Source organism: Micropterus dolomieu, linkage group LG18 (genome assembly GCF_021292245.1).
Source record: "Micropterus dolomieu isolate WLL.071019.BEF.003 ecotype Adirondacks linkage group LG18, ASM2129224v1, whole genome shotgun sequence".
Lineage (NCBI taxonomy): Eukaryota > Metazoa > Chordata > Actinopteri > Centrarchiformes > Centrarchidae > Micropterus > Micropterus dolomieu.
Genome location: NC_060167.1, coordinates 10,270,371 through 10,297,692, shown reverse-complemented (window position 1 = coordinate 10,297,692; position 27,322 = coordinate 10,270,371). Strand labels below are relative to the sequence as shown.

General features: G+C 40.0%; 2 protein-coding genes across 2 annotated transcripts in view; one reads left to right on the top strand and one right to left on the bottom strand.

Annotated features, from left to right (window-relative positions):
* Positions 1 to 27,322, bottom strand: part of igsf21a (immunoglobin superfamily, member 21a) — a 261,327-nt gene that overhangs the window by 67,826 nt on the left and 166,179 nt on the right. The gene's annotated exons all lie outside the window — the stretch shown is intronic.
* LOC123987404 (protein moonraker-like) lies at positions 9,344 to 12,371 on the top strand. Its single transcript, XM_046076261.1, has 2 exons — positions 9,344 to 9,812; positions 11,605 to 12,371. Exons 1-2 carry the CDS (start codon positions 9,526 to 9,528, stop codon positions 11,756 to 11,758), a joined length of 441 nt encoding a protein of 146 aa, XP_045932217.1. The 5' UTR covers positions 9,344 to 9,525; the 3' UTR covers positions 11,759 to 12,371.

The following is a 27,322-nucleotide window of genomic DNA, read 5'->3' as shown; positions in this document are numbered from 1 at the left end:
AAGGATGATCAGAAGAAATAGACAGCACCTGAGTTAAATATGAGTGTCACGGCAAAGGGTCTGAATACTTATGACCATGTGATATTTCAGTTTTTCTTTTTTAATAAATTTGCAAAAATTTCTACATTTCTGTTTTTTTCTGTCAAGATGGGGTGCTGAGTGTACATTACTGAGAAATAAAATGAACTTTTTTGATTTTTGGAAAATGGCTGCAATGAAACAAAGAGTGAAAAATTTAAAGGGATCTGAATACTTTCCGTACCCACTGTATATACACATACAGTATATATATATATATATATATATATATATATATATATTCTCTATAAAGTTAATCTGTTGGTTGATGTTTTTAATGGGAGCATCTGACCTTGGCTATAGAGTAATGACTGTTGGTTTCTGTCTATACATGGATCAACTTAGTATTCATGACTGGCAACGGACATTCAGCAGCATGGAGAGCGTGTAGCTTTGCTGTCTGCAGACTCGCATGTCATGGCAGAGCAGAATCTCTTTTCCATTAGATGCCCCTCAACATTTCTAGTGAAATAATGAAACAGTAAAGCTGAAGATACACTGAGCAACTTTTAGAGCAGTCGTTCAGGACAACGTTGCTGTCAATGGTAATGAGTAAAAATTACTACCGTAATCCCCTTCCCCCACCACTCCGCCACCCGCCCCGCACCATCGCTGTCCGTTCAAAACATAGTCGGTCTTGCCACTAGCAAGATTGCCCAGCAACATTGCTCAAAAAGTTGCCCCGTGTATGATCAGCTTTAGACAAGACACAACATGACTGCACACAACTTTGTATTGATGACGGTCTTGTATGATAAATGTGTCTGCAAAAAAATTTGGCTCCAAGATTGCTTGCCATGCAGTAATTGTACTCGTAATCATTCGATAAAATTATTACCACGGATTCTAATACATTCTTTGCATTAGTCACCTCTTCTGTGCTCTGAATGAAGACCTAGCCAATTCAGCAGTTACTTTCTGGCTGCTTGGACTATAATTAAATATGTCTGGGTGAAAAAAGTAATCGCCAAGTATCTAAGTTTTTCTAACGAGAAAGGTGCTGCAATTAAATGTAACACTTGTCACATTAATTGAATCCTACTACAAGCTGAACAGCTGTTGATTGATGCATTATTTTCCCACATGCCCTACAACAAGGTACAAGCAGAAACTTGCTGTAATGACCGCTGTAGATGCACAACAGCCTTTTATTCCACAGTGCTTAGTCCCCTAAGAAGTAATAAAGTTGGAGGTAGGGAGTCATTTGGTGTGAGATAGAAAGAGAAATTGTGCTTATTAGGCACATTGTCTTATAGAGCTGTCTTCTGGGGCCAAGAAGTTGTTTTGGAAACTGAGATGAGTGGGCTACCTGTGTTGCAGGCTAAAATGACCCAGGTGACATATGCTGCAATGCATAACAGAGGAGATGAAATGAAGAAAAGTTTTGATTACACAACCCTGCAGTCTGCTGCATCCACAAATACCAAAACTCAACCACATGTAATCCAGTACACCAAGAACTGAATTAACACTTATAGCCAGGCTAACCCAAACTTGCTGCAGTTTGCGTGTTGAATTCAGCAACATGTATTCTTCATTTAGAACAGATGTCAGAATATGTAGGTCTTTTAACTGGAACAATGAGTTTCACAGCAGTCATTGAGAGCTGTGAAATAACATCTGACAGTTAGTTTCCATCTTCAGCCTGAGGAAGTGAGCTGCATTAGTATCGGAGAAAACAATCTAGATTTAATGACAGTGCCTCACTTTGATGTCAGAGTAACCAGTCAACACACTGACCTCCGTAAGGAGAAATCTAAAAATATTATTTTAACAAATGCTTTAGTCACCATAGGTATTCAACACTGCAGCCAGCTGGTCTTGATATTTACATTCCTGCCAACAGTTCAGATAATTAATCTGTTTGTGCAGTAATCAGCAGAAAGTATACAAGGCTTTAGGAGAGAGAAACACTTTGATGAGGTAGAAAGACAGAATTATTGATGACGTTCATCAAATTCTGCTTTCATGTTGCTTTTGCAGCAACTGAGCACTCACATCAGTTCCTGTGGAGGAATAATAGCCTAACAGTGCAGTTTGTTTTTGTGTTGGTGTGGGATTGTTAATCCTCTGTCAGCGGTGACTCTTCTAGTGTTCAGTGTGACAGAATGGAGAGGTTTCATTTTGGGGGTTTAGAACAGGAAAACGTGCCAAGATCTCATCGTGTGTGTTGTTGCAGGCCTGATTGGTTGTTTATAACCCACATTTCTCATGAGTCACCATCAGCAGGAAACCGAGTCATGCATGCAATCATGTGTCTCACACACACACACACACACACACACACACACACACACACACACACACACACACACACACACAATTATACACCCCAACGAAGAAAATGTGTGACAGTGACATAGTTTACAAAAGCAGACCTTTCTCAGTGAGCCTATCACTGGAGGCGTCTTTGATTGTATTGTTGTTGTAGGGAGACAGGCAGACTGTTATTTGTCATGGCTTTCCAGATTTTTTTGATTTAGGTGCTGTTTTAGAAGTACAGATGTGAGGAAGGGGAGGACTGGTGGGGGAATCCAATTTTCAAAAGAATTGCATTAAAAAATGGAATATATGAGATAAAATTATTGCTTACAGGTGCTCAGGCTATTCTGTCTCTCTGCTAAGGGGTAGTTATGGTTACTTTTAGGTCATGATTTACAACAGCGGGGCAAATTTTGATTTGAGTTCTTGTTCACTATTTGTGGGGGAAGTAGTTGTTTACATTACACCAATATTTTAAAGATTTGGTATTATGCTCATTTTCAGGTTCATCATTTTATTTAGGGGTTGTACCAGGTTTACATGGTTTCATTTTCAAATAACACCATAGTTTTGTCATACTGCACATTGCTGCAGCTCCTCTTTTCACCCTGTGCCTAGGGCTGGGCGGTATATCGATATATGAGGCATACCGATATAATTTCAAAAGAGATATGAAATTTAGACAATACCGTTTAGACCGATATAGTTTGATGTTGAGTTAATTATTATGTTTCTGTAAAGTCCTGCCAGTGTTTGCTCCTCTCTCTCCCTGCCCCTCCCTCTGCATCTGCACGCAGCCATTACTCACAAAGTCTCTAACAATATAGAGGAAGACACAGTGCTGGTCAACACTGTTAAAGACCTGGCTTGTAAAAAGAAAACATGGTTTATTCAGTGTTTCCCACACATACACTGTACTTCTGCGGGCCGGCCAGGTTAGGCGACACATTATAGCATTTATCAAAGAAACACGGTGTTTACGTTACAAGTCGCGACACTGTGGATATTTTACAAGAACGGACCAGGTAAAATCACAGTGAACATACCAGTTAGATGTTATTCGTTAGCTACCACCTTGGTTTTGTTTTGATAGGCTACGTCGTCAACACGCCTCCACAAAATGCAGCTCAGCTGCTGCTGTGAACGTAATCACGGGAGTAAAAGTCCAGAAGACAAGTTCTGGGTTTTTTTTCAGTGACTTTATACAGCCTAGCCTACTACTGATGGAGAAAGTTACCGAAGCGGACATACAGGCAGAGAGACGGTAAAGCCCCTTTTCCACTGCACGGTACCAGCTCGACTTGCCTCCACTCTACTCGCCTTTTTTTGGTTTTCCATTGTGTAAAAGTTGTTGTACTTGTACCTGCAATCAGGTACTTTTTTCGTATCACCTCCGTCTTATCTGTCTTTACATTCTGAGTAATGTTGAAACGTTTTAACCTAAATCGAGAGACAGCTGTTAGTGGGTCGCTGGTGTGTGTGTGTCGCATTGAACATTACGTCGCGGCAGTTGTGTGTGGTGTCGCTATGACGACCAGCTACATTGTGGGGTAGGCTACTATCTCTGGGTATATTTGCAGTGGAAAATGGAGGACGGTACGTTAGGTCTGTGAGTGTGAAGAGAACTAAAGGAGGCGAATTCAATAAGTGAGTAATACTTAAGATGGAGGATGAAGTATAATTAAAACGGTGAAATAAGAAACAAGCCAAGTTACTGAAAATAACTCCCCGCCCCGCTAAGCAGAAAATACCGATATATATTTTATACTGGAATTCTGCCTAACAGTATGGGGATATGAACTTTGGGCCACTTTTGGGTTCGCCCAACCCTAATCTTGCCTCTACATGATCGTTGTTGGGAGTTGCGCAGTTCTTAGTTAGGACTACTAGCCAATCAGAAGCAGTGTAGGGCGGGCTCTGAGAAGTAGCAAAGTCCAAATAGGCTCTAAATTGTCTCTGGAAGTAGTGATGGTAAAAGTGACTCTTTTGACAGACTCAAATCTTGAAATCTCGTTCATTAAAATGAACTAATCCTTTTTTTTTTTTTTTTTTGAGTCATTTAGTTCATTTGAACTAGGCTCATTATTGCGGGGCTGCAGCCTTCTGGTGGGCGATGTAAAAAAACAGTGGCGTTCTCAAACACGGAAGGCTACCTGGTTTGCTTTACATTTACATTTATTCATTTAGCTGAAGCTTTTACTTTTACTTGACTTACAATTGCTATACATGTCAGAGGTCGCATGCCTCGGGAGCAACTACGGGTTAAGTGTCTTGCTCAGGTGGATGGGTCACAGTGGGGAATTGAACCCTGGTCTCTCACACCAAAGACATGTGTCCTATCCATTGCCCCATCACCACCCACATTTAATTAACAAAGTAGCCTATAATGCACAAATTCACCTCTTGATCATTTGCTGTCATCGTTCTTTAAAGCCCCTTGGGGCCACAACCAAATTCAAACCCTGTAAAAACCACAGAAATATGTTGTCAATATTCAGTCGCCACTACTCCGGCTAAATGCGTCCATTTTCACAACACATGTATACAACCAGACAAGATATATATATATATATATATATATATATATATATATATATATATATATATATATATATATATATATATATATATATATATATATATATGTATATGTGTATATATATATATATATATATATATATATATATATATATATATATATATATATATATATATGTGTGTGTGTATATATATATATATAAAATTTACTATCATTATATATCTAAATTGCTCATTCATACAGTAGCCAAATGTCCATATCATGAGTAAAATCTATATATTAACATAAGATTTGAAGCTTGACACACTATAAGAATAAAACACACTCTTATTAAAATTCAACCAATTTAATAATAATCTAGATAAAGCCTCCAAGTTTTTAAAAGAACTCCAGCACAGAGAGAGGACCAAAGAAATAAATACATAATATAAACGCAGCAGTTTGGCAGGTCTGGACGCAGAATGGGCCTCTCTGACAGAGAGAAACAAACATGAGCTCTCGAACACTTCCAGGTTGTTCACCAGTCAAGAGCTGTGAAACAACAGCACGGCTCTGTTGATAAATAAAAAGTAAAGTTACATTACAGTTCTGTTTCCTGTGCTGACGGAGCCCGTGCAGCTGCCTTGTGAGGAGTGAACGTAAGACTATTCACATATGCGTGAAAATGAACGGATTACTCCTTCAGACTACTCGTTCCTCCTGAGTCATAGATGAGATTAGGTCAAATGAAATAAATGTTCTTTGAACAACACAACACTACTGAGAAGCCGGTAAATACAGCTTTGGTTCAGCTGTACATGTTCCCCTTACCATCTTAGCAACATGGATTGGAGCAAGACTTTCAGAGTGGTGAATTATTAAGCTGTAACACATGTATCTTTCATCCATAAAGTTATAACTGAGCTCTGTCTCTACGTCATAGTAACAACTTTATGTCCATTGACTGCCTGGAGGGTAGCTAATGTTTGGAAGGGAGAGGAGAGGCAGCAGGCGGTCACTGTGTGCTGCAGCTCATTGTTTTTCCACCGGTGTGTGCCAGACTAGCCACTAGGCGAGCATTATGACGCGTGTTTTTTGTGATTTTACAAGAAAGCGGAAGAAAAGGCTGGACTACAAACAAGCTGTTTTCAGGCGGTTCAGAGCAGTGCTTTCTGTGGGAGATGTGAACTGCCTTTGGGTTGACTTTGGGCTTTTTTACTTTGTGAATCTATTACATGTACAAAAAAAGATATATAATTCAATAAAGGAGAGGGGAAATAGGCAAAAAGCATAATACTACCTCTTTTACACTTCCATTATCCATCACTAGACATAACACTGGCACCTATTATTCTTTACCTAGGCTGCCTGTGTGCTTGTGCAAGTGCAGGGTTGGGAGGATTACTTTAAAAATGTAATCTGGTAAAATTACTAATTACTTGTTAAAATATGTAATCAGTAACATAATCCAAGTACCACAAAATAAAAGTAATGGAACCTGATTACTTTTAGTTACTTTTGGATTACTTCATTGCCAAATACGCAAATAATGACAAGAGACCATCAAAGATGTGTTTTCTGCTCAGTGGATTTTTAGAGAAACATACAATTATAATCCCATTCCCATGAAATCAAAATTGATGTTTAAATGTTTTTATATATGCTAAGCCTTGAACTGGGCCTATTTGTCATATGGCAGGATCTGGCCCATCAATGGTAGTCTTGATGATATTTTGAGTGTCATTTCCCGGAAAACGATTTTAAAATGTTGATGAATCATCATGCACTGGGGGGCCTGTATTAATTTAGTATCCAATGAAAAGCTGTCTTAATTTTTATGATGCTGCTGAAAAATTGTGTTTCTGAGACCGGGCACGACTGATTACTGTACAAAAGCATAACTTATTCACTGATTTTCTTGAAAGTTGATCATATTTGATGGAAAATATTTTGTTTTCCCGCTGCTTTGCCTCAACTCTGAGATTTACAGAGTTCCCTGATGGACCGATAGCTTTACTTGTTGCTGTAGCAAGTCAGCTGACTGCTGCTAACCATTGCTGCCATTATCTTAGCTCAGTTAGCCTGCAAATACTGGTCAAACTAGCTTACTCTGCCCATACAGTGAGTACCAGCACCAGTGTGTGTGTGTGTGTGTGTGTTTAGGTTTACACCTTTACTCAAACACTGCAGGCTTTCAGGTCAGCGGCGGGATCCGAGTCCGGCAGCTGTGTTCACTCACTGAGAGCTGACACCAGTCCGCACCACAGAGTCTGCATGAAGGGATGGGGGCGTAACTACATTCAACTACTGGCTACACTGCGACAAATCCCTCGACCTTATTCCCCTAGCTGCATGTTTTTGTTTTTACAGGAAACCTAAAAAGCAAATAGCTTTTTTCTTAAAGTAATCCCTATGTGTAATCCCCATTTTTTTTTCAAAATGTACCTGTAATCTTTTTTTCTGTTCTGTAACGGAATACATTTATTTTTTTTTGTATCTGATTACATAATGCCGTTACAAGTAATCCGTGACTCCCCAACTCTGTGCGAGTGCTATCAAACGACCGCTGAGACAATAGAGTCAGAGATTTTATCTTTGAAAACATCAGCAGAGAGGCAGATAAGATTTATGTATCCATGGTGAGAAACACAGACACAAACCCCAATTTTGTGTGTGTGTGTGTGTGTGTGTGTGTGTGTGTGTGTGTGCCCATAGACTAATGCCGACCGACCCACTGCAGCTCCATCAGCAGGTCAACAAATCAATGAAAAGATAAAAGCCCCACTCAGCAATATTCTAAACCTTTCATCTATTTTTTTTTTTTTTTTCTTCTCTCTCACCCACCCCCACACCTTTGTTTATGGTCACAGCTGTCCTCTCAGACCAAGTATTTCAAACTAGCCGAAAGATGTGTAAACTGCAGAGTAAATGGCTTTTTGGTAGAGTTGCAGTTGCTGTGACCTTATATTAACATTTTTGGTATATCAACCATGCATTACTCAATAATGCTGCAACCTATAATCAATGAGTTGCCAAATATTAAATTAATTGCCAACTATTTTGATAATTGATTAGTCTCTTTAAGTAGTTTTTTTAAAAAGAAAAAACATCTCTGATTCTTTAATGTGATTTTTTTCTGGTTTCTTTACAGTAACCTGAATATCTTTTTTGGATTGTGGAAAAACAAGACATTCTGTGACGTCTTCTTGGGCTTTGGGAAACACTGATCGACATTTTCTAACATTTTCTTGGCCAAACAACTGATCAATTCATCGAGAAAGTAATCAACAGATTTATTGACATTGAGAATAATTGTTAATTGCAGCCCTATTATTGAATAAACAAGAAAATTGCAACAATCTATAGATTATCTTCCACACAGTCATCCTCCACCTGATTCTTACCACACTGATTGGGGCGGGAATACTGTTTTCAAAAGCTCACCAGGGCTTCTGTGAATCTCGCTTGGATCACCCCCGTGACAATCTCTGAGCCACATTCATCTTTGTCCAGCTCAGCTTCAGTGCAGCCTGCATCCCTTTTGATATATCGCATATGGCGCAGTCCTTTGCCAGGGCCTTGGTTTCCTGGGCAATACACGTCTGGCACTTTTTTAGAGAAATGAGAAGACAAACTTGAAAGTCACTTGAGGTGATGTTGCTGGTGCTGTTTATCTGTTTTGGTTAGGTATGCCTTGTGCAAGTTGTAGGTGGGTGAATGTGACGGGTAGAAGATTTATTTATTTTTTGTCTGTGTGTGTGATTCAACCGTCATATTTGTACTCCTCTGTCAATCACGTTCCATACAGAAACACACACATACACACCTTTGTGAACACACCGGTTTAATGTAATATTCACTGTAGATATCATATAAGGTTGTTCCTTTTCCTTTAGCCCTCTCATTGAGCTTTATAGGGCAGAATACAGTAAGATGGTTCCGTGAACACTTAATCACAACATTTCAGTGACATCACATCACTTTTTCACAGATATACAATATATGCAAGATTAATACTGCCCTTGGAGAATATTTTTAGGATGTTTGTTGACAGGAAAGGCAGCCTGGTTCTTGTTCATTTTTGAATATGGCACAAAACGCGTGGGTGCTATTCTTACTTCATGAATAGGCAGTGAATTTGCAGGTTGCTGTTTTGTTGTGTTGGCCCTCAGATGCCAATCAGACAGTAAATCAACCCATTTCGGAGTGGCAGCAGAGTTAACTGTGCTGGCACTTTGATATTTATGACCACCCCACGCTTTGCAGCCCCCGCAGTCAAAACAGAAACAAGTTCAGCTGAGCACAATAGAGAGGCACTTTGCTTTGGGAGCTGCTGCAACACTAAATATAGCACCGAGCGCACCATCGCAAGAGCCAGGCTGATTTGTCCAAGCAGAGAGGATTATAAAGCCAGACTATGGCAATGCCCAGCTGAGCCCCTACTCACTCTGAGGAGGGGACAGGAGAGGGAGCCAGCCTGTGCTCTGACACCTCTTTTGAATTCATCATTCTCAGCCGATATCGGGGCACAGCATGTGTTTCTGATTAATCACAGCGCTGCGCTCCACTCAGGCCCCCTCGTCAATAAACGAGTTTCCCTCTTGTCCACAGCTGCAGCCCCTCAGAAGCTCTTTACCCACTTCCTACAGTCTTGAACGGTCAAGGTAATGAAAAGGTTTGGTGGATATCTACTTGACTGCCTGGCCTTGTGTTTCCTCAGACACAATATCAATTCTGAGAACAGCCTGACAGAGGAGGCATCCCAAGACGAACAGCAGCCCAGACACAATGCCGTGTTCCCAGGCCCAGTGGAGCGAAGCAGGGGGACTGTTATCTCTGTGCCGGGCAGCATGCTCAGAAACATCCGGCGCTACCGGGAAGACTACGAGGCCTACCTGCGTGTTGTGGCTCACGAGGCTGTCGGCAGCTTCAACCCCTGGGCCATCGCAGACAGGTGAAAGACTAACAGTGAAAGTTTTCCTAACGTCTTAATTCCCCTCTGGTTGCTAATAATATTTTCAGTAATCTTTGTGTATTTCAGATTTTATAAAAATACTTACATATTAGAAGTATCACATTTTTAGTTTTTGTAACCAGAGCCACATAGAAATTTGTCCTTCCTGCTCTCTGTTGTGTCCCTGGGCGTGTTTGACGGACATAATGTTTAGTCTCAAGTGCTCCTTCTGAGAGGATAATGCAAAGGTTATGGTTTGCATAGTGCGTCTCTCATGTTCACCGTTGTTCTCCTCTCCCACACGCAAATTTGCATACTTAACAGAATTCTTAAGTTGCTGCAATGCAGATAACTTCCTCTCTTTTTTGTGATCGTACTGAATCCATGTGTTTGTTGTATCAATTCTAAACTCCTAAAATATACTTTTTAAAGTATTTTTTCTCTCTGTGTCACAGATGTGTGTGGGAACAGCTCAATACATTGTTTTTGCTTAAATTCAGAGCTGAAAAAACTATCAACCCAGTCCCACCCATGGGATCTGACTGCTTGTGTCACTGGCTCATTATCAGTCATACATCAATGGGCCGAAGTTTTGAAGAGTGGGATCTGTACTTTTCTGAATTTGGAGAAAAATAAGGATATTGTGTGAGGAGAAACCATCCAATTAGCTCAGCGTTTTTTTGAGACAGAACACATACATTCAGGCATGTACACCCCCTGCTATTCTGACACAGTGCAGAAACTGTCTGTGCAATGAGATGCTAATGATAATAATGTTGCTGTGGAGCCAAACCCCCTGGAGGATCTCATTCATTCAGTCTGCTAACAGATTGAGTGCAAAACTTCAGCACAGCCAAAATGCAGTAAACATACAAACTTCAAGCTATTTTAAGCTTCGTTGGAAGTTGTTGAATGCATTTTTTTTTACTCTGTCAGCTTGGTGGACAGATGGATATGGAAATGCACAGCAAAACAGAGTAGGATAATATTTTTTAGATGTTATTTTCAAGCTTGTGCATGTTTACTAATAGCTAATTTCATATTCGTGGTGGGATTTCATTACATGTACATATACAGCAACATTGCTTTTAGCATATTAATGATATTAAAATGTCCTAATAGCTGTTCCCAATGTGGAATGGCAGATTCTTGTTTCACCCAGTGTCCAGTGTTTGAGAGCAAAGTATTCTTGTATTGACTCTACAAAGGTACAGGTAGTTCAATTACTCTAATTGTTTAGTTGCAGTGACAACCAAATGTTTGGACTTTTTTTTGCGGCTGGGAGATCCAGGAGTGTATACCACTTTCCTTTGTCCCCTCTGCCCCTGCTTCAGTCTCAATGTGTTGACCCAGATAATGATCAAAACACTGAAATTTAGCTTGATGCTGCACCCAGCTCCCCAGTCTTTTGAGTTATTTTTGTTCATTCCATGTCTTTCAAGGCATGGCACAAATTTCAGAGAGTTTTCTATGTCCAGCTTTGAAAGCCAGCAGACACACTGGTCTGCATTTTTGAAGATAATGACACAAGGCTGATACTTGCTTACTTTTTCTTTGAAATCTTGAAAGCCACTATTTTGCCAACACCCATAACCTTTTTATTTAGCAATTTTTAAAAGGTCTAGTCTCAAATTTATTGGCAGTAATAGGTTATATTATAACAATCACACGGTGTAGATTCTTTATAGTGTTTAGGTAGAACTGTCCAAAATGGCAGACATTCAGGAGCTGTCATTACAACTTGGTTTTAAGGAAAATCTTTCTAATGTCTCTGTTCTTTCCTGTCCCACAGCCTGGCAGAAGAGTTGCTGTCGGAGGCCCTGGCTGATGTGGCAGCAGAGTTTCAGGACGTCGTGGAGGAATATGCCGAGGCCGTCTTCACCTCTGAGTTTCTTCAGCCAATCCAGTCACCTCCTGCTTCAGCTGCGGCTTTGGTCAGCCAGTAGGATGGTACAGCATCATGGATGTAGCAGTTTCTTACAAATTGTTATTAAATATCATGGGTCAAAGATCATTTTGTCGACCGAGAACTACGATTATTTTATTTATTTTTCTGTAGTTTCACAGGCGGATATTTCATTTTGGAATGAAGCATATGTATTTATTTTATTAATGTACAAATTTGTACATACAGTGTTTATAGAACTCTAATTTGTTGTGATAACTTTATTTAATTGGAATTGTAGATATTTTTTAATGAAGCTGCAGCAGATTATATTGTTGAATTGCAGAGGGAGCATTAGTCACATCAGTCTTCATGGTCCATCTGTATCTGCCTGCTACTTCTGGGAAAATTAGTTTAGTTTAGATAAGCTTGAAGAGACCTTTACAACATTACAGAGGAGTATAAAATTACAGCCTTGCACTTGGTTTAAATCTCTCCGCATTACTCACACTTTCTATTTTCATTTTGGAATATGGAAATAAATGAATTACATTAGACCTCCACCCAAATGATGTACAAAGCCAAGGACATCATGTGTTTAATTTTTTGTAAGTTGATTTTCTCTTATGCTGTACTGTCTAAATAAAGGGAAGTCTTTGTTTTAGAGTTTTAAATTGATTTAGTACCACTTTGTAATCTTTTCAGTGCTTTTCTGAATTTTGGTTTATTTTTTCAACAGAGAAAAACACAATATAATTTCACTAGTTTATATACTGTTGCTACTGGCCACCTGAATCCTGCATAATAATAGTGGAAAGTGTTAATTCGGAATGCAAAATAAACAGGATGGGTTTGGCAGACCAAGAAAATGTCCCTTGAGAGCGACATGAAAGCCATGCAGACAGAACAGAGGGGACACATCCAGATGTTATGCTGGCCTGTGGGGATCAGCCTTTGACAGGGGACATATAGTGACTGAATGAATTAGCTCACGTTGAATCAGCTGCCCCTATTTTCTCTCAGGCTAGGTTCTGTGTGGGCGTCTGAATACGTGCAGGCTTTCACAGGCTTGAGCTCAGTGCAGAATTCTTTTCGATCTAGGACAAATAGAAATCTGTGGGCTCAAAGCTTGGAGGAGCGCTGCTGTCTTTATATTGATGTAAAGTACTGAGGTTGTTCTGACATTGTGGAATGGGAGACATTAAACACATGAAATGATTCTGTTAATTTTCAAGAGCTAAGTCATAATTATTTGTGGTGGTTCAGAAGTTATAAACCTGTCTGACAAGAGACATTTAAAAGACAAAGATGAATATATTTTCATTTTTGCCACCTCAACAAGCCACCCTTTGCATTTGTGAAATCAGTTCCCCACTTTGCCATTTGCTTTTAAATATGTATTTCTTTAGGAACATTGTAGTAATGCCAAATTTTATTTGACTCTGTGTGCTTTTATTGATTCCATGCATTAACATTCACAAACAGATGTAACTGTGCACAGAGCAGAACTAGCACTTTTTTGCACATTATTTTAATCTGTAATGGTCAAAGAGGTTCGACCTTGCTGCCAAACAGCACTGACTCATTATCAGAGATAATTTCAGAACTGCCGAGGACACAGATGACTGCAATATATTCATGATGCGTTGAGGGGGAACTTTGCAGTACAGGTACATCAAGGCAGCTTTGTGACACCTGGTCGCTTTCGAAACATTTTCAGCTGAGCCTCGGACCAGATGGATATGAAATCTTATGGCTTATTAGTCATGTTTGCCATTCTCGGGGGAGGTTCTGTTGGGAGCCGGTTGGAGCTGAATTGTCGGAGGGCAATCTATCCTGCAAATACTGGCATTGTTTGTGTTTTACACAGAACATTTCCCACTGTAAGTTCCTCTTAGTCAGTTTTTTGAGGCTTCATTTGCTGTCTGAGATCTTTAAGCGCCTGTGACTGCTGGGTAGCTTTTGGCTGTTTACATCATTAATTTGAAGCTTTGCTTTATTCGGATAATTAATGGTCTCAGATCTAGCTGCTAGTTGTGAAGTTATTGTCTGAAAGAAGTAAGGAAGCAGTCCCTGCAGATAGCCAACTAAATTCACACAGATGGATTATAAGAGTGAAAGGATTATCTGTCAACCTCAAAGCACATGTCTGAAGCAAATCTTGATCTGCAAGGTAATCAGTAACTAAAGCTGTGAAATTAATATATATATAGTGGAGTAAAAAGCACATTATTTCCCTCTAAATGCAGTTTAAAGTAGCATAGAATATAAATATTTAAGGGAAGTGCAAGTACTTCAGGATTTTACTTAAATAAATGTACTGTAGTTACTTTTCCCACCTGTATTGGATACAGTCATCAAACATTTAAAATTTTAATATTAGACCTCATGTTCAAGAATTCAAAGCATTATTTTTCACACAGGTATGTGAAGCAAAATGCAATGTGGTATGCTCCTTAAGTTAATAGTAGGGTTAGGAAAAAGAAATGTAAAGGATACAAATTCAAGACAAATCATTTTAAATATATGTTAAAAACAAAACAAAAACAAAGTGTTAATGTAAGTGCAAATATGCAACGTGCAGCGCAGCGCAGTGCGTAGGGTTCCCTGAGGATATACCGAGGTCAGGCTTCAGAGTTCACCATCCTGTTGGCCTGAGGAAAGACTCTTCATGCGCTGTGCATTTCCTCATAATCCAATTTCACCAGTAGACCAACATTACTTCTTATTATCTAAATAAAAAGGTTATGATGTGATAGCAAGGACAAAAGGGTCACAACAACCAAATTAAATGTGTAGGCAGTGAACAGTGGAATAATACAATGTAATGTGTCACTCAATCCCTGAATGTGAAGGAGAAGAGCCAGTCCACTATTTCGCCTTATGTAAGAGTCACTGTGAAACAAAGGCAGAGGAATATTTTAGTATAAATCATCATATTTTTTTCAGAAATCATTAAATTTTTGTTTGGTTCCATGGGCTCTGCTAAGTTGTTGATTGTGCTTTTCCTCCCACAAGTTCACTGAATTGTTTTCTCAGACAGGAAACAACAACAAATCTGCACCTTAGGTGCTATATTCCGGTTTGCTGACTGATGTATTTTGTGACATTTTAATGGCTGGCTCCCAGAAAGCCTTATGTTGCTGAAACAAGTCTTGCCTCCGTTTTCACAGCGGTAATCTATCCCCGTAAACACCACACACAACAAGACTGAGTTTCTGTGTGCCTGTACTATGTTTTATCAAAGTCTAAAGTTACCATGAATTTGAGCTGCCTGGATTTTTGCGCTCTAAGTAATCCCAGAAATGTGGGTTATTTTGATTTGTTTCTTTCTTTTGGATGCTGGTGTGTCATGGGTAAAATCAGCTCTCAATCTCTTCTGATGTTGAAGCGCTGTACAATCAGAGTTATGTCCCCAACAGCATGGAGAGAATTCTTCTTGCGAAAGAAATTCACTTAATTTAATTACCCTTTTTTTCTCCACTTGGATCCAGTCAGTGCAGCCATTTGGTGTAATCAGAGCTATCTGTCTTGCTGGCTTTCTGGGCCTTAAGGCCTTTTCCTATTAGTATTTCTTAGTGGGATCTCTACTCAGTGTTCTGGGCTACAAAGTGTATTGTCACTTGCTGTCATGATAAATACAAAGTGGCTGCATGTATTCCTAGTAGAGTTAGGTAATGTAGTGTGTCCGGCTCTCAAATTCCAGGGCGATGGTTTGGCCACAGGCATTTTCCTCTATCAATATTCATTTGTGTGGATGTGGCTGCCAAATGATGCCGCAACCAGACCATCCTGTGCAACCTCATGTGTGGTCACGTATGAGGAGAAGAGGGATCAACATAGCAGGTGTCACATCATGATTACATCACGTACTATAGTGTGTAATGTTTGCCATAAGGGCCCATTGAGAAATCCTACTTTGCAGCAATTTAGGTCAAGTATTGCAGTGGCGCAGGTCAAGATCCGCTTAAAAATGAACTAGAGGCACCCATTAGGTAAAGCATCTGTCAGATTAGACCAGATCTGACAACTGGATTTAAAGGATTTAATAGCTGAGGGAACATGATTCATATGCTTCATTTCTCTTTTATCCCTAGAAAGCAAAAGAGAGAGATAAAAAACACACTTCCTGCTTGTGCAGACAACTTTATTTTGATAGGGTTCCTTTTATTTTAACACTTCCAAACAGTCCAAAAGATGTTTTCTTCTGTGTGGATGACTGCCCCTACTTGACCAAGGTGGCACCTGCTGCTTCAGTGATGGATGGTAGACAGGGGTGGTGGTTTTAAACATTCATCCTTAGGTTGCAGTGGTAGTGTTCTTCTGCTCTTCATCCTTTTAACTCATCTTTCTTATATCCTCTTTTATATAGCAACAACCACACCCTGCAAGGGGAAAATATACAACAGGGGCTATTTGTGTGACATTAGAATGACTTTTATCTGCTTTAAATGTGATATTCAGTTTAATTTATAGACTTGATTATGTTGTGATTTATTGTCCTCCTTCATTTTAATATATCATATATTCTCTTTTATATGTAGTATGTGTATCTATTTTATACTGGATATTCAGTGTAATACATGTACTATCTGTGTACAGACTTGTGATTGTGGTTTGATTTTCTCTTCACCTCATCTTCTGTATATCCTCTGTTATATAGTAGTAACAAGGACACCCTGCATACGCAATACAGGCTACTCTATATAGACTGTGACCTACTTTGTATTTAGTAGTTGCTGGAATTCCTGTAATTTTTTGAGTCCTGCCAATGACGATGCATGGCTGGTAACTGGCTTCCACATTAAAGCCTTTCTTTGCGTTTTCCTCTCTGCGTTTTTGATGCATACAAGTCACTGGAGCAGAAAATCGGTTTTTCTTCATTTAGGACACTTCTTCTGGAGAATTTTGCAAAGTCAGAAAACGGGGATATAGGAAAGAGGACGGGCGCCCATCACTAGCCGCGGAGGGGCGCGCACCGCTGGAGGCAGTCGAGCTGCAGAACGGAGCTTGTTCGGAGGAACTCTGACTGATGTTAGCGGCGGAGAGGAGACAGGGACGAGAGCTGGGTGGGCATGACATGTGAGCCAAGTCTGCACAGATACAACAAACACCCAAAGTAGGCTATGTCTGCGGCAGGGGCGGATCGACTTCACACAGGTGAATGAGAGCAAATGCAGATTCTCCCCTTTTTGATTTTCTTTTTCTTTCTGTCCACGGTGAGAGGAGACCGAGACGGCAGCTGTAGCTCCCCGTGCCTGCTTCACTCTGCCTCAGTCTGGCAGGCGTCAAGGTGCAGCAAGCAGGAGAGGGGCGGAGGAAGAGCCGCTGTTTAATTAACTATCCGAGTAAACGTTTCTGCGCAGAGCAACCCGACGGCTTTACGGAGTGACCGCAGACAGAGAGACAAACAGACACACGGGAGAGGACACTATGTCAAAGGAGACGAGAGGAAAAGGTAAGGGAGCACTACATACATAGACTCGTGCTAACAGGTAGAAAACCACGTCTCGTGCGGCTGGATGTTGGCGCGCGCACAGCCGCGTGCTGCATGGATGGAGACAATCTGTAGGAATGCGCGACGGTCAAAACAGACCTCTGCGTGTCAAACAGCCCAGTCCTGTGGACCGTTCAGCCCGGTCTGTATGCTACTGATATCAGTCCGTCTGGCTGTCCTGTCCTGTGTGTCCCTTCGTGTCCAGGTGTTAACAACGACATTTGTGACTCGTCAGATTATCTGACGCTGCAGGGTCAATTAGGCTATAGAAAAAACAGACTGACCAAATATTAAAAGGTGAGCTGACCTACAGGACGACCTGCAGACCACCTGTTTCTGAAATCACAGCTATCAGTAGGCTCCTGACTGTGTGACCCTGTCTAAACGTCAGATGGTTGTGATACTATTTTTGGTACCTGCTATTGAAATTGAGGATGCGACCATATAGTAGAAAAAACGGAACTATAGCTGAAACTCCTAATCAGGTCACAGAATTTGACATGGACAGTGCACATTGTTTTCTATTCTACTCTATTCATAGCATCGGACAATAAAACAGAAAATAAACATCCAGGACAAAGTTAAACCAGTGAAAGAGAATAATACAGAGGAGGTCAGTGCATTGCTAAAAATAGCAGACCGTTTTTTATACAGCTCTGATTGTTAAATTCTATACAGATTTGATTGTTAAATTGGATATGTGGTAATGCAAGAGAGTGTTTACAGGACAGCATCAGAAAGGCCTCTGAAGTCCTGACATTTTATGTAGCATAAAAGGTTCATTCTTGCTAATTCATTTTTTTCCTTTTGGTGCTCAAACTTGTTTGCATTGTGGTATTTGGTTAATTTGTCAAAACAAATGCAGTTTTGCATTCAGGAGGTTGTGTTTGATTTATTTTCTCTTTCTATGCACCAGCATCATTCTATTGCAATTTTCAGACTTTGTTCTTTTAGACAGGTTTCTGTTTTTTAATGATGGAGCTCAATAACAAGTTCTAGTGTCACAGAATATCAAGTGGGTGTAAAACCTATATACGAACACTAACTAGCAGAAGCAAGGTGGTGACATTGTTGGTAGCGAGACTTTTCTTCAGCCGGGTGGCCCTGGGTTTATTTGCTGAAGAGCATTTGAGCAAGTCACTGAGTCCCATCCACTCGACTTGCTATTCTGTATGTGGCCTTTGTGCGCTAACCTTTTCCACAGAGCAAGAGTGGAAGAAGAATTTCCCTGCAGGGATCAATGAAATATTAGATCATTATTAATCTCAGTAGTGACAATAAAAAGAGAGGGGATTTTATTCAGTGTGGTTTGGGCTTTAAAATATTGCTGCCTCGGATTTAAAGTAACATTCTCGCTAGATACTAGGGTGCAAAGTGGAAAGTCTCTAATATGAAATAAAAAACACAACAAGCTGATTCAAACAAAGGGCCTGGCTGAGATCAGCAGTTGCAGGAGTTAACCCATTTAACGCTGGACTTTCCACATTCACCTTGAGTTCCTTTTGAAGGAATGTATTTTCTTTATCGGCTTCATTGCAACCATTGTATATTTATGCTGCTTACTGTGCAAATTATCAATGAAATTACAGCTGCACAGTTAAAACCAAATGAATATATTCTGGTTCTCTGCATTATTTTACACATTTTTCCAAACTTCTACAAACATATTGAATATTCTTAAAGTGGAACACCCACCGCCTTTCTGTGTGGAGTTTGCATGTTCTCCCCGTGTCCCCGTGGGTGCTCCGGCTTCCTCCCACCATCCAAAGACATGCGGGCTAGGTTAATTGGTGTCTCCAAAATTGTCCTTAGGTGTGGATGTGAGTGTGAGTGGTTGTTTGTCTATGTGTGGCCCTGCGATGGACTGGCTACCTTTGCCTTTGTCAGCTGGGATTGGCTCCAGCCCCTCGCAGCCGCAGGATAAGCGGTTGACGATGGATGGATTGATGGATGGAACACCCACTGATTTTACATATCAAAATTCTCTTTACAGGTCTTGTATAAAGCCTTTAGTGGCTCCAGGGGGAGCTGCGTAAAAATTGGAGAATTACAACATGTGATGTCACTGGAGTGAATGTGGGTTGGACGTAGCCAATGTGAAGTCTCTGATTGGTTTGGCGACTACCGTTTTGAAGCCTCGAGTTTGGCATTTTGGCTGCCACCATCTTGGTTTTTTGGAACCAGATGTGACTGGACGTGACCATATTTGGACGAAAGGGTAATTTACCTTTACTCTGATATTAATTGGGAAGCTAATTTTGGCTAGTGAAAAACAGGTTTAAAACAATATGTACTGACCAGAATAAAGAAACAGTTGTGTCTTTTAGCACAACCAACCACTGAACGAGACATTTTTAAGCAACCAAAATATTACAATTAACTTTTATGTCCTGAAAACACACTAAAAGCACAGCACACAAGTCCACGGCTATTTAATTGCAGCTGGTCAAATGTACACAGTGCAGTGGATACAAGTAGCCTCTATCCTGATTGACAGTCTGCCATTTTAGCGACTTGTCAATCACAAGTTAGCCACGCCCTAAAGCCTCCCCTGTTTTATTGTATTTTTATACAAAATCTATAATTTACAAAATGAACATCATGCTGTATTGAGAAGTAGGGTAATTTTACCATTGGGTCCAATGCAATCCGACTTTAAAGGGGACCTATTATGCTTTTTCATATTTTCTGGCAAATCTATAACGTTACAACATCAGATGTTCATGTTAAACATGACCAAAGCTTCAAATAATGAGGTAAAAGTAACTACAACTAAACTAAATAACTACAATATGATGCAGATTTGTTAAACATATGAATTCATGCTTTGTCAGGTCTGTCAGCAAGACAGCAGGACAACAACTTAACACTAAAATGTTTGTTTTCTGAATGGAGTTCGGATCGATCAGGGCTATGCTACGCTAACTTGGTCACAGTAAAGTACGATAGCTGTAATAAAGTTACATACACATGTTTTCTGAACTCACCAAGTAGTTCAACCTCCTTGCTTTCTTTTTTCCCAGCAATGTCCAGTTTTGTCCGTTTTTTATATAAATATGAAGTAGTAGTCCAACAGAGCTCTGCGTGCCAAACGGCGCTAACAACACTGGAACCAGATGTGCACGGAATCTAGCTGCTGAGAAGCTCTAGTGAAGATAATTCAATGTTCTAATCCCAAAAACTAAAGTAAAAAGCTAATTTAATAAAAGCTGTTAACTCCGAGCTTCTCTCGTGAGCAAACGGCGTAGTTGTCAGAGCATAATCCAGTCCGACGACAGGTGTTTATTTGTCCAAAAGACCGGAAAACGCGGCTCTACGCGCATGCATTGGCGTCTGTAGCTACCTGTCGAAAGCTCCGTCTTAAACCTGACTCTTATCCAGTTTTAATCCATACTTTTACGTTACATTTTTTATATCCTTTTATTTAACTTAAGTTTTATGTGGGTTAAGGATTTTAGTCATCCGACATGGATTTTAAGCTAGATGACCGTAAAAACGCTATCAACGCTACTGACCACAACAAAGCTCCGGCTAGCGTTATGCTAACCGAGATAACTCTGCCCCATGAGGACTGCATACTCCTTAAGAAAGCGAACAAAAAGATTGCTGACCTTATGGAGGACATCTGACGACTTTCAGAGGAACTCTGAGAGAGAAAGATTCCCCATTGACTGGCTTTATGGATGCGGCTTCAGTACAAGCCAAACAGATTGCTCGACTCCGAAGCATCAGTCAACCTGGGCTGAAGTGGTGGTCCGTGGCTGCAAGAGAGGCTCGGATGGGGCTGCCTCTCCTCCTCTGCCTGTGTGTTATAACTGTCTCCACCTGCTGGCATGTAAAGCCGTCTGCTCCCAGCACTGTTCCAAAGACTTCTATTCCTGTCACCATCACGCATAGACCAGTAAACCGAAATGTGCACGTCCCAAACAGAAATCATAGTAATCTTATAAGGATTAGGACAACTGCACCAACTCCAGCACCCAGAACAAACTCATTTAAAATGTCTCTCTTCAATAGATTCAGTAGATTTTATGTTTTTAACTGAATCATGGTTGCAAATGAATGACTATAGCCAGCTAGCTGAACTGTGTCCGCCTCAATATGATTGTTTTAGTCAACCAAGGGTCAGTGGTCGTGGCTGTGGGCTAGTGAGTGTGTATAGGAAATATTTTAAATGTCATCAAGTACGCTGTGATGAATTTAACTCCTTTGAAGTTGTTACTCTTAAACTTGGAGGGCTGCAACCTATCATACTTCTTATAATTTATCGCCCCCCAAAACCGCCTGGAGGATTTTTATCAGAACTTCCTGAATTTTTATCTACTCTGGTTTTAAACTATGACAGAATTGTTCTTTGTGGCGATTTTAATATTCATGTTGATGACCCCACCAATGTTAATGCAACTGACTTTTTAAATATGGCCACTTCTTCAAACAACATGTCAAAGGGCAAACACATAATTGTGGTCATACACTGGACCTGTCAGCATTTCCTCTGTGGAATTAGTGGACATGACCATATCTGACCACAGATGTAACGTTTTTAGCTGCGATTCGCCTGTTACTCATGCTGCCTCACCAAGCTCCGTGTGTTCTCGCATATTTAATGAACAAAGTGTTTCAAAGTTTTGCACATTCTTTCAGAGCCAAAGCCAACACCTGTCTGATTCCAACACCAACAATCTGGTCAATCACTTCAATCATATCTGCTTGTCGTCACTAAATATCACTGCTCCTCTAAAGGTTAGGCCTACGTCTAAAGCTAGTAAGCAACCCTGGATAAATGACAGCATTCGCAGCCTAAAAAGGGAATGCAGGAAAGCAGAGCGCAGATGGAAAAAATCCAGTCTCCAAGTCCATCTCAGTCTGAAGGATTTATTAATTAACTACAATAACATGGTTAAGGATGCGAGAACACACTATTTTTCTGAACTCATTACTACACATAAACACAATCCCAGGTTTCTGTTTAAGACTGTGGATCAGCTGGTAAACCCAACCACTCCTTGTGCCTCAGCTGGAAGTAATGATGACTGTGAATAGTTTTTATCTTATTTTACCAATAAGGTGGTGTCAATCAGAGCCTCTATTACCCCCACTGCCTCTTACTCAGAGGTTCCTCACCAGCAACAAGAGAGTTTTAACCAGTTTTATCCCATTGACTTGTCTGTGCTTTTACAGTATCACAAATGAGAGTGTCCTCCAGCCCACTTGATGTAATACCTACAAAGTTTTTACTGAAAGTAATGGATTCTGTTGGGCCCCGTTTGATCTCTGTTTTTAACAGCTCCCTATCTACTGGTTGTGTCCCTGATTATTTTAAAACGGCCTGCGTGAACCCACTTTTAAGATACCTGGTTTAGATCCCTCCCACAAAATTTTAGACCAATTTCAAAACTGCCTTTTATTGCAAAGATTTTAAAAAGAATTGTGTCCGAACAGCTGCTCACTGTACTGGAAAATAACAAATTATTTGAAAAGTTTCAATCTGGTTTCAGGAAGTACCACAGCACTGAGACTGCCCTGCTTAAAGTCACCAATGACCTTTTAATGTCTGCTGATGAAGGTATGTGCTCAGTCCTGGTACTCCTGGACCTTAGCGCTGCTTTTGACACCATTGATCACAACATCATGTTAGACAGACTGAGGCACTGGGTGGGGATCTCTGGTACGGCCCTAGAATGGTTTTCATCCTACCTGTCAAATAGGAAGTTTAGCTTGTCTGTAATCAACTATGTCTCTTCGTTCTGTCCAGTTAAATATGGTGTACCTCAGGGGTCGGTCTTAGGACCCATTATGTTTTCCTTGTATCTGCTTCCCCTTGATCATATTATCCATAAACATGGTATTTCCTTTCATATTTATGCTGATGACACACAAATGTACTTGCCCATCAGATCCACAGACCCTGGAATGCTGAGTTCACTTCCCGACTGCCTTTGTGAAGTTAAAAAATGGATGTCAAATAATTTCCTCCAGCTGAACTCAGACAAAACAGAAATCCTGGTCATTGGGTCCCAGCAGATGGAAAAACAAATATTGCCATCTGCTGGTTCCCTAGTAAATCACATTAAGCCTGTTGCAAAGAACCTTGGTGTCTGGTTTGATAGTAATTTAAATTTTGAGCAGCACACCATAAATCTTGTTCAATCATGTTTTTATCAACTTAGAAATATAGCAAAAATTCGATCTATGTTAACTTTTAAGGACACCGAGACCATTTTACACGCCTTCATCTCATCACGCCTGGATTATTGCAACAGCCTTTACACATGTTTAACCCAAAAATCTACTGATCGACTCCAGACTGTCCAGAACTCAGCTGCCAGGCTTTTAACCAGAACAAAGAAATATGACCACATTACCCCTATTTTAGCTTCATTAAACTGGCTCCCAGTATGTTTTAGAATTTACTTTAAAATTCTATTGATTGCTTTTAAAGCTCTTCATGGCCTCTCGCCTTGTTATATTTCTGACCTTTTAGTCCCATACGCACCAGCACGTACCTTGAGATCCTCGGGCAGAGGTCTGTTGTCTGTTCCAGAGTCTCGACTGAAAACTAAAGGGGACAGAGCGTTTGCTGTCAGGGTCCCGAGGCTCTGGAACAGCCTGCCCGAGGAAATCAGGTCAGCTGAGTCAGTGAACTCTTTTAAGTCCCTTCTTAAAACATAATTTTATAGGAGAGCCTTTCCCGATTTTATTTGACTTTATTTTATCCCTTTTATTTTATTCTATTTTACTTATTTTATATTTATCTTAAACGTGTATTTTAGTCTTTTCAATGGTTTCTTGCTTTTATCTTGTATTGTTTTTGTATTATTGTCTTTTGGGTGTTATTGTCTTTACACTTGTTAAAGCACTTTGTAACTTGTTTTTGAAAAGTGCTCTACAAATAAAGATTATTATTATTACCTGTCTTTGCATTGACTTTGTATGTAAACTCACCGCCCCGAACGCTCGCTTCGCTTTTGGTCTGAAAGCACCATTATGGTCTAAAAGCACCATTATGGTCTGAAAGCACCATTATGGTCTGAAAGCACCATTAGACTGTTTTTTATACTAGCGGGTCGGTATGATGTCATTCCGAGCCGGATTTCCATATATGGTCATTTGCTCCAGGCAGAGAATGCAGGCCACGCCCACAAAGGAAAATGCAGCCCCATCCCTGCGGCAACCTGGTAAACACATAAGACAATGACCAATCAGAAGACAGTGGGCTTTGGAAGGGGGGCCTTAAAGAGACAGGCGCATCTACAGCTTGTTTCAGCCAGATGCTGAAATGAGGGTCTGCATAAAGTGCCAGTGTAAAATTATTTTTTGGAACTTTGAATCATGCTGAATTGAATTGAATTGAAAATTGAATAGAGGAGTTACAGAACTACATTATAGGGCTGGAAATGCAGTATAATAGGTCTCCTTTAATTGCAGCCAGTGGAGTCACCCCATGCTGGCCATTAGAAAGAATGCACGTTTAAGGCACTTCCGCATTGGCTTCACTTTTCAGACCAGGATGTTGCCGCTTGGTTAGGGCTAAACACTTCAAGTTTGAAAATGAAAAAAATCTAGGGGTGGGGAGTTCAGCTTGAGGCTTGAGAATTTCAAATGGAGTTGTGAGATTTTGAACAAAAACTGTCAGTATAACAGATTCAATATGAGTCAAAAGCCTATAAATGTGTAAATAAAAGACCCTGTTCATGATACAAATATGAAAGGGAATAAATACAAACACAAGATACTTAAGATCCTTTTCATCTCGTAACTGAGGCACAGCTATTTGGGTCAGAGTTAGTAAAGAGTGTGTTTGCTCTGTTGATTTTTTGTATACCAACTTGTTTAAATATAAAGTTTTGTTCATAAAAATGTCAGGTGCAGTCTCTAAGGTCACCACAAGTTTGTTCTACTCTAGAAATCAAGCAAGTAGTCCTTTTTTAGTAGACAATCTTACAAGATAAATTAGATTCTCTGAATGCAAACCAATTTTTTTCTCAACAGCGTCAATTGGATGTCTTCTTCAGTTATCTTAATTATATTGCATTCAGCCTCAGTAAAGATTCACTTGCTAATAGAAACTACACTGTGAGGCCTTACATTATCTCAGCCAAGCTCTATAAAATCATGTTAACCTTGTGGTGCTCTAGCAGGCTGATGGCAGATTGATGGCATCATGCAGTATGTGTGAGGTTACTGTTATTATAGTCATATCTCAAGCATGCATTGCATTTGTTTTCATTAAATATTGCTCGACCTCATTTCACAGTATAACTTGTGGAGTAGAGTGTCATGGAAAAATTGTTCTTCAAAGTCCCCCCAATATGGCCACGACCGACCCTTTTAATTTCATGACTTTCACTGATGTACGCACATCTTATCTTTGTCCTTTTCAATTATGAGAGGGCTGCAGGGGATCCACACTTCCTAATTTTATTTTAAATTTTCTCTCGAAGCATTTTTTGCATTAATATCTAGGACAGTGACTGTAAAATATAAAGATAGGATAATATTATTAACTATATAAGCTTTAGAGTTTGCGGTGCCTTTTTTTCAGCTTCTGCAGAAGCATGGCCTTCTGCCCAGATTCATAGCCTATTAACACAGAAGAGAGCCCCCGTTTTAATCATCTAAATATTGTAAGACAATTTGCACAGAGTAATATGTCTTTAGGAATTATGAGGGCTGTGCTGAGTAAAGCTTCAGCCCTCAAAATAAAGTAGGTGTAATTCAAACTTAAAAAATTATTTATGGTTCTCTCATAGCTAGTTTTTTCGCCTTGCTGCATTGTGTCAACAACTATTGTTAAGTCATTCTGTCATTTTGTACATTCATAGTCCCCTGGGGATAAATCCTGAATGACAGAATTTTCTTCTGGCACTACCACAAGATCATTATTTTAATGTATACACTGAAAAAATACTTTTCTTGATGGATTTACAAAATTCTGTACAGACATTCACAGAGGATGTATCTTAATGACTTTGGTGATCGCATGACTTTCCCTTGGTTTTGGATTAAATGTCTTGACAAAAGTTGTATTTTTGTAATTTGTGATGAAGTTTGGTACACACATTCATGTCCCTCACAAGATGAATTGTAGACACTTTGTTGATCCCTTAACCTTTCAGTACCCCAATTAGTGATCTGCAAAACTAGTGACATTCCCATCAGCCTCAGCTTTATTTTGTGTACTTTGTGTTTAGTGCTAGTTAGCCAGTGTTAGAATGATAACAAGCTTTGGTGAACATTGGTAAACATTATCCTTGCTAATCATCAGTATGTTAACATGCTGACATTAGCATTTATCTCAAAGCACCACTGTGCCTAATATAACCTCACAGAGCTGCTAGCATGACTGTAGAAGCATATGTCTTGTTTAGTAAACATTCAATGAGGCCAATTAGCTATCATCATTTAATCTGACTTCTATAGGGAAATGCAGGTGCTCAGTCCCAGCTGTGCTCTGCTTGTCCTTCAAACATTTTCACACCTGCAAACGTCTCAGCCTTTTCACTGGCCACTGAGAAGCTATGTGACAACAGAGGGTGCATTTTTTAATGGGACCCACAATAAAACCAGCTGGTATGGGAATTCACCCCATAAACTCTTTAGTTACACGCCTGTTTCTCTATCCCCAAGGCTACTTCTACTCCTCTACATGAGCTGTGGCTTGAAGCCAGACAACTAGTGTGCTGCCAAATCTCTTTAAGAACTTTTGCTTTTCTAATCACCCTCAGTCATCTTCGTCATCCCCCCTCCCAGAGTCTAACTGACCCCTACTGTTTGTCCTCCTGTAGACTTTGTGGACCATTCCAGGGCTCAGTGTGAAATATAGCAACTCTGAGTTATATGGATTCCTCACATTTGATGAAACTGGATCAGTCTGAAAGGGTTTTCGGTTTTTTTCCATTTGCTGTCTAAAATATATGGGTAGCCTACCTGCTGTTTTGGTGAAATTCAGCGTTGAGCTAAAAATAGAACTGAAGGATGCTGATGAACAGCCTCTTCCTCTTTCTCTCTGCTTCCTTCTCTCTCTTTGTACAGGTGAATAAAGTGATTACTAATCATTTGCCCGTATTCTAGTGTTACAGGTTTTTGTCAGATTGCAGGCACATTTTCTGGTTTGACGCTGTCAGT

What these genes read in the sequence shown, in the direction of transcription:
- LOC123987404 (XM_046076261.1), top strand. Translation starts at nt 9,526, where the DNA reads ATGAAAAGGTTTGGTGGATATCTACTTGACTGCCTGGCCTTGTGTTTC. An exon ending in CCCTGGGCCATCGCAGACAG is followed by an intron (nt 9,813 to 11,604) that starts GTGAAAGACTAA and finishes CCTGTCCCACAG; the next exon opens with CCTGGCAGAAGAGTTGCTGT.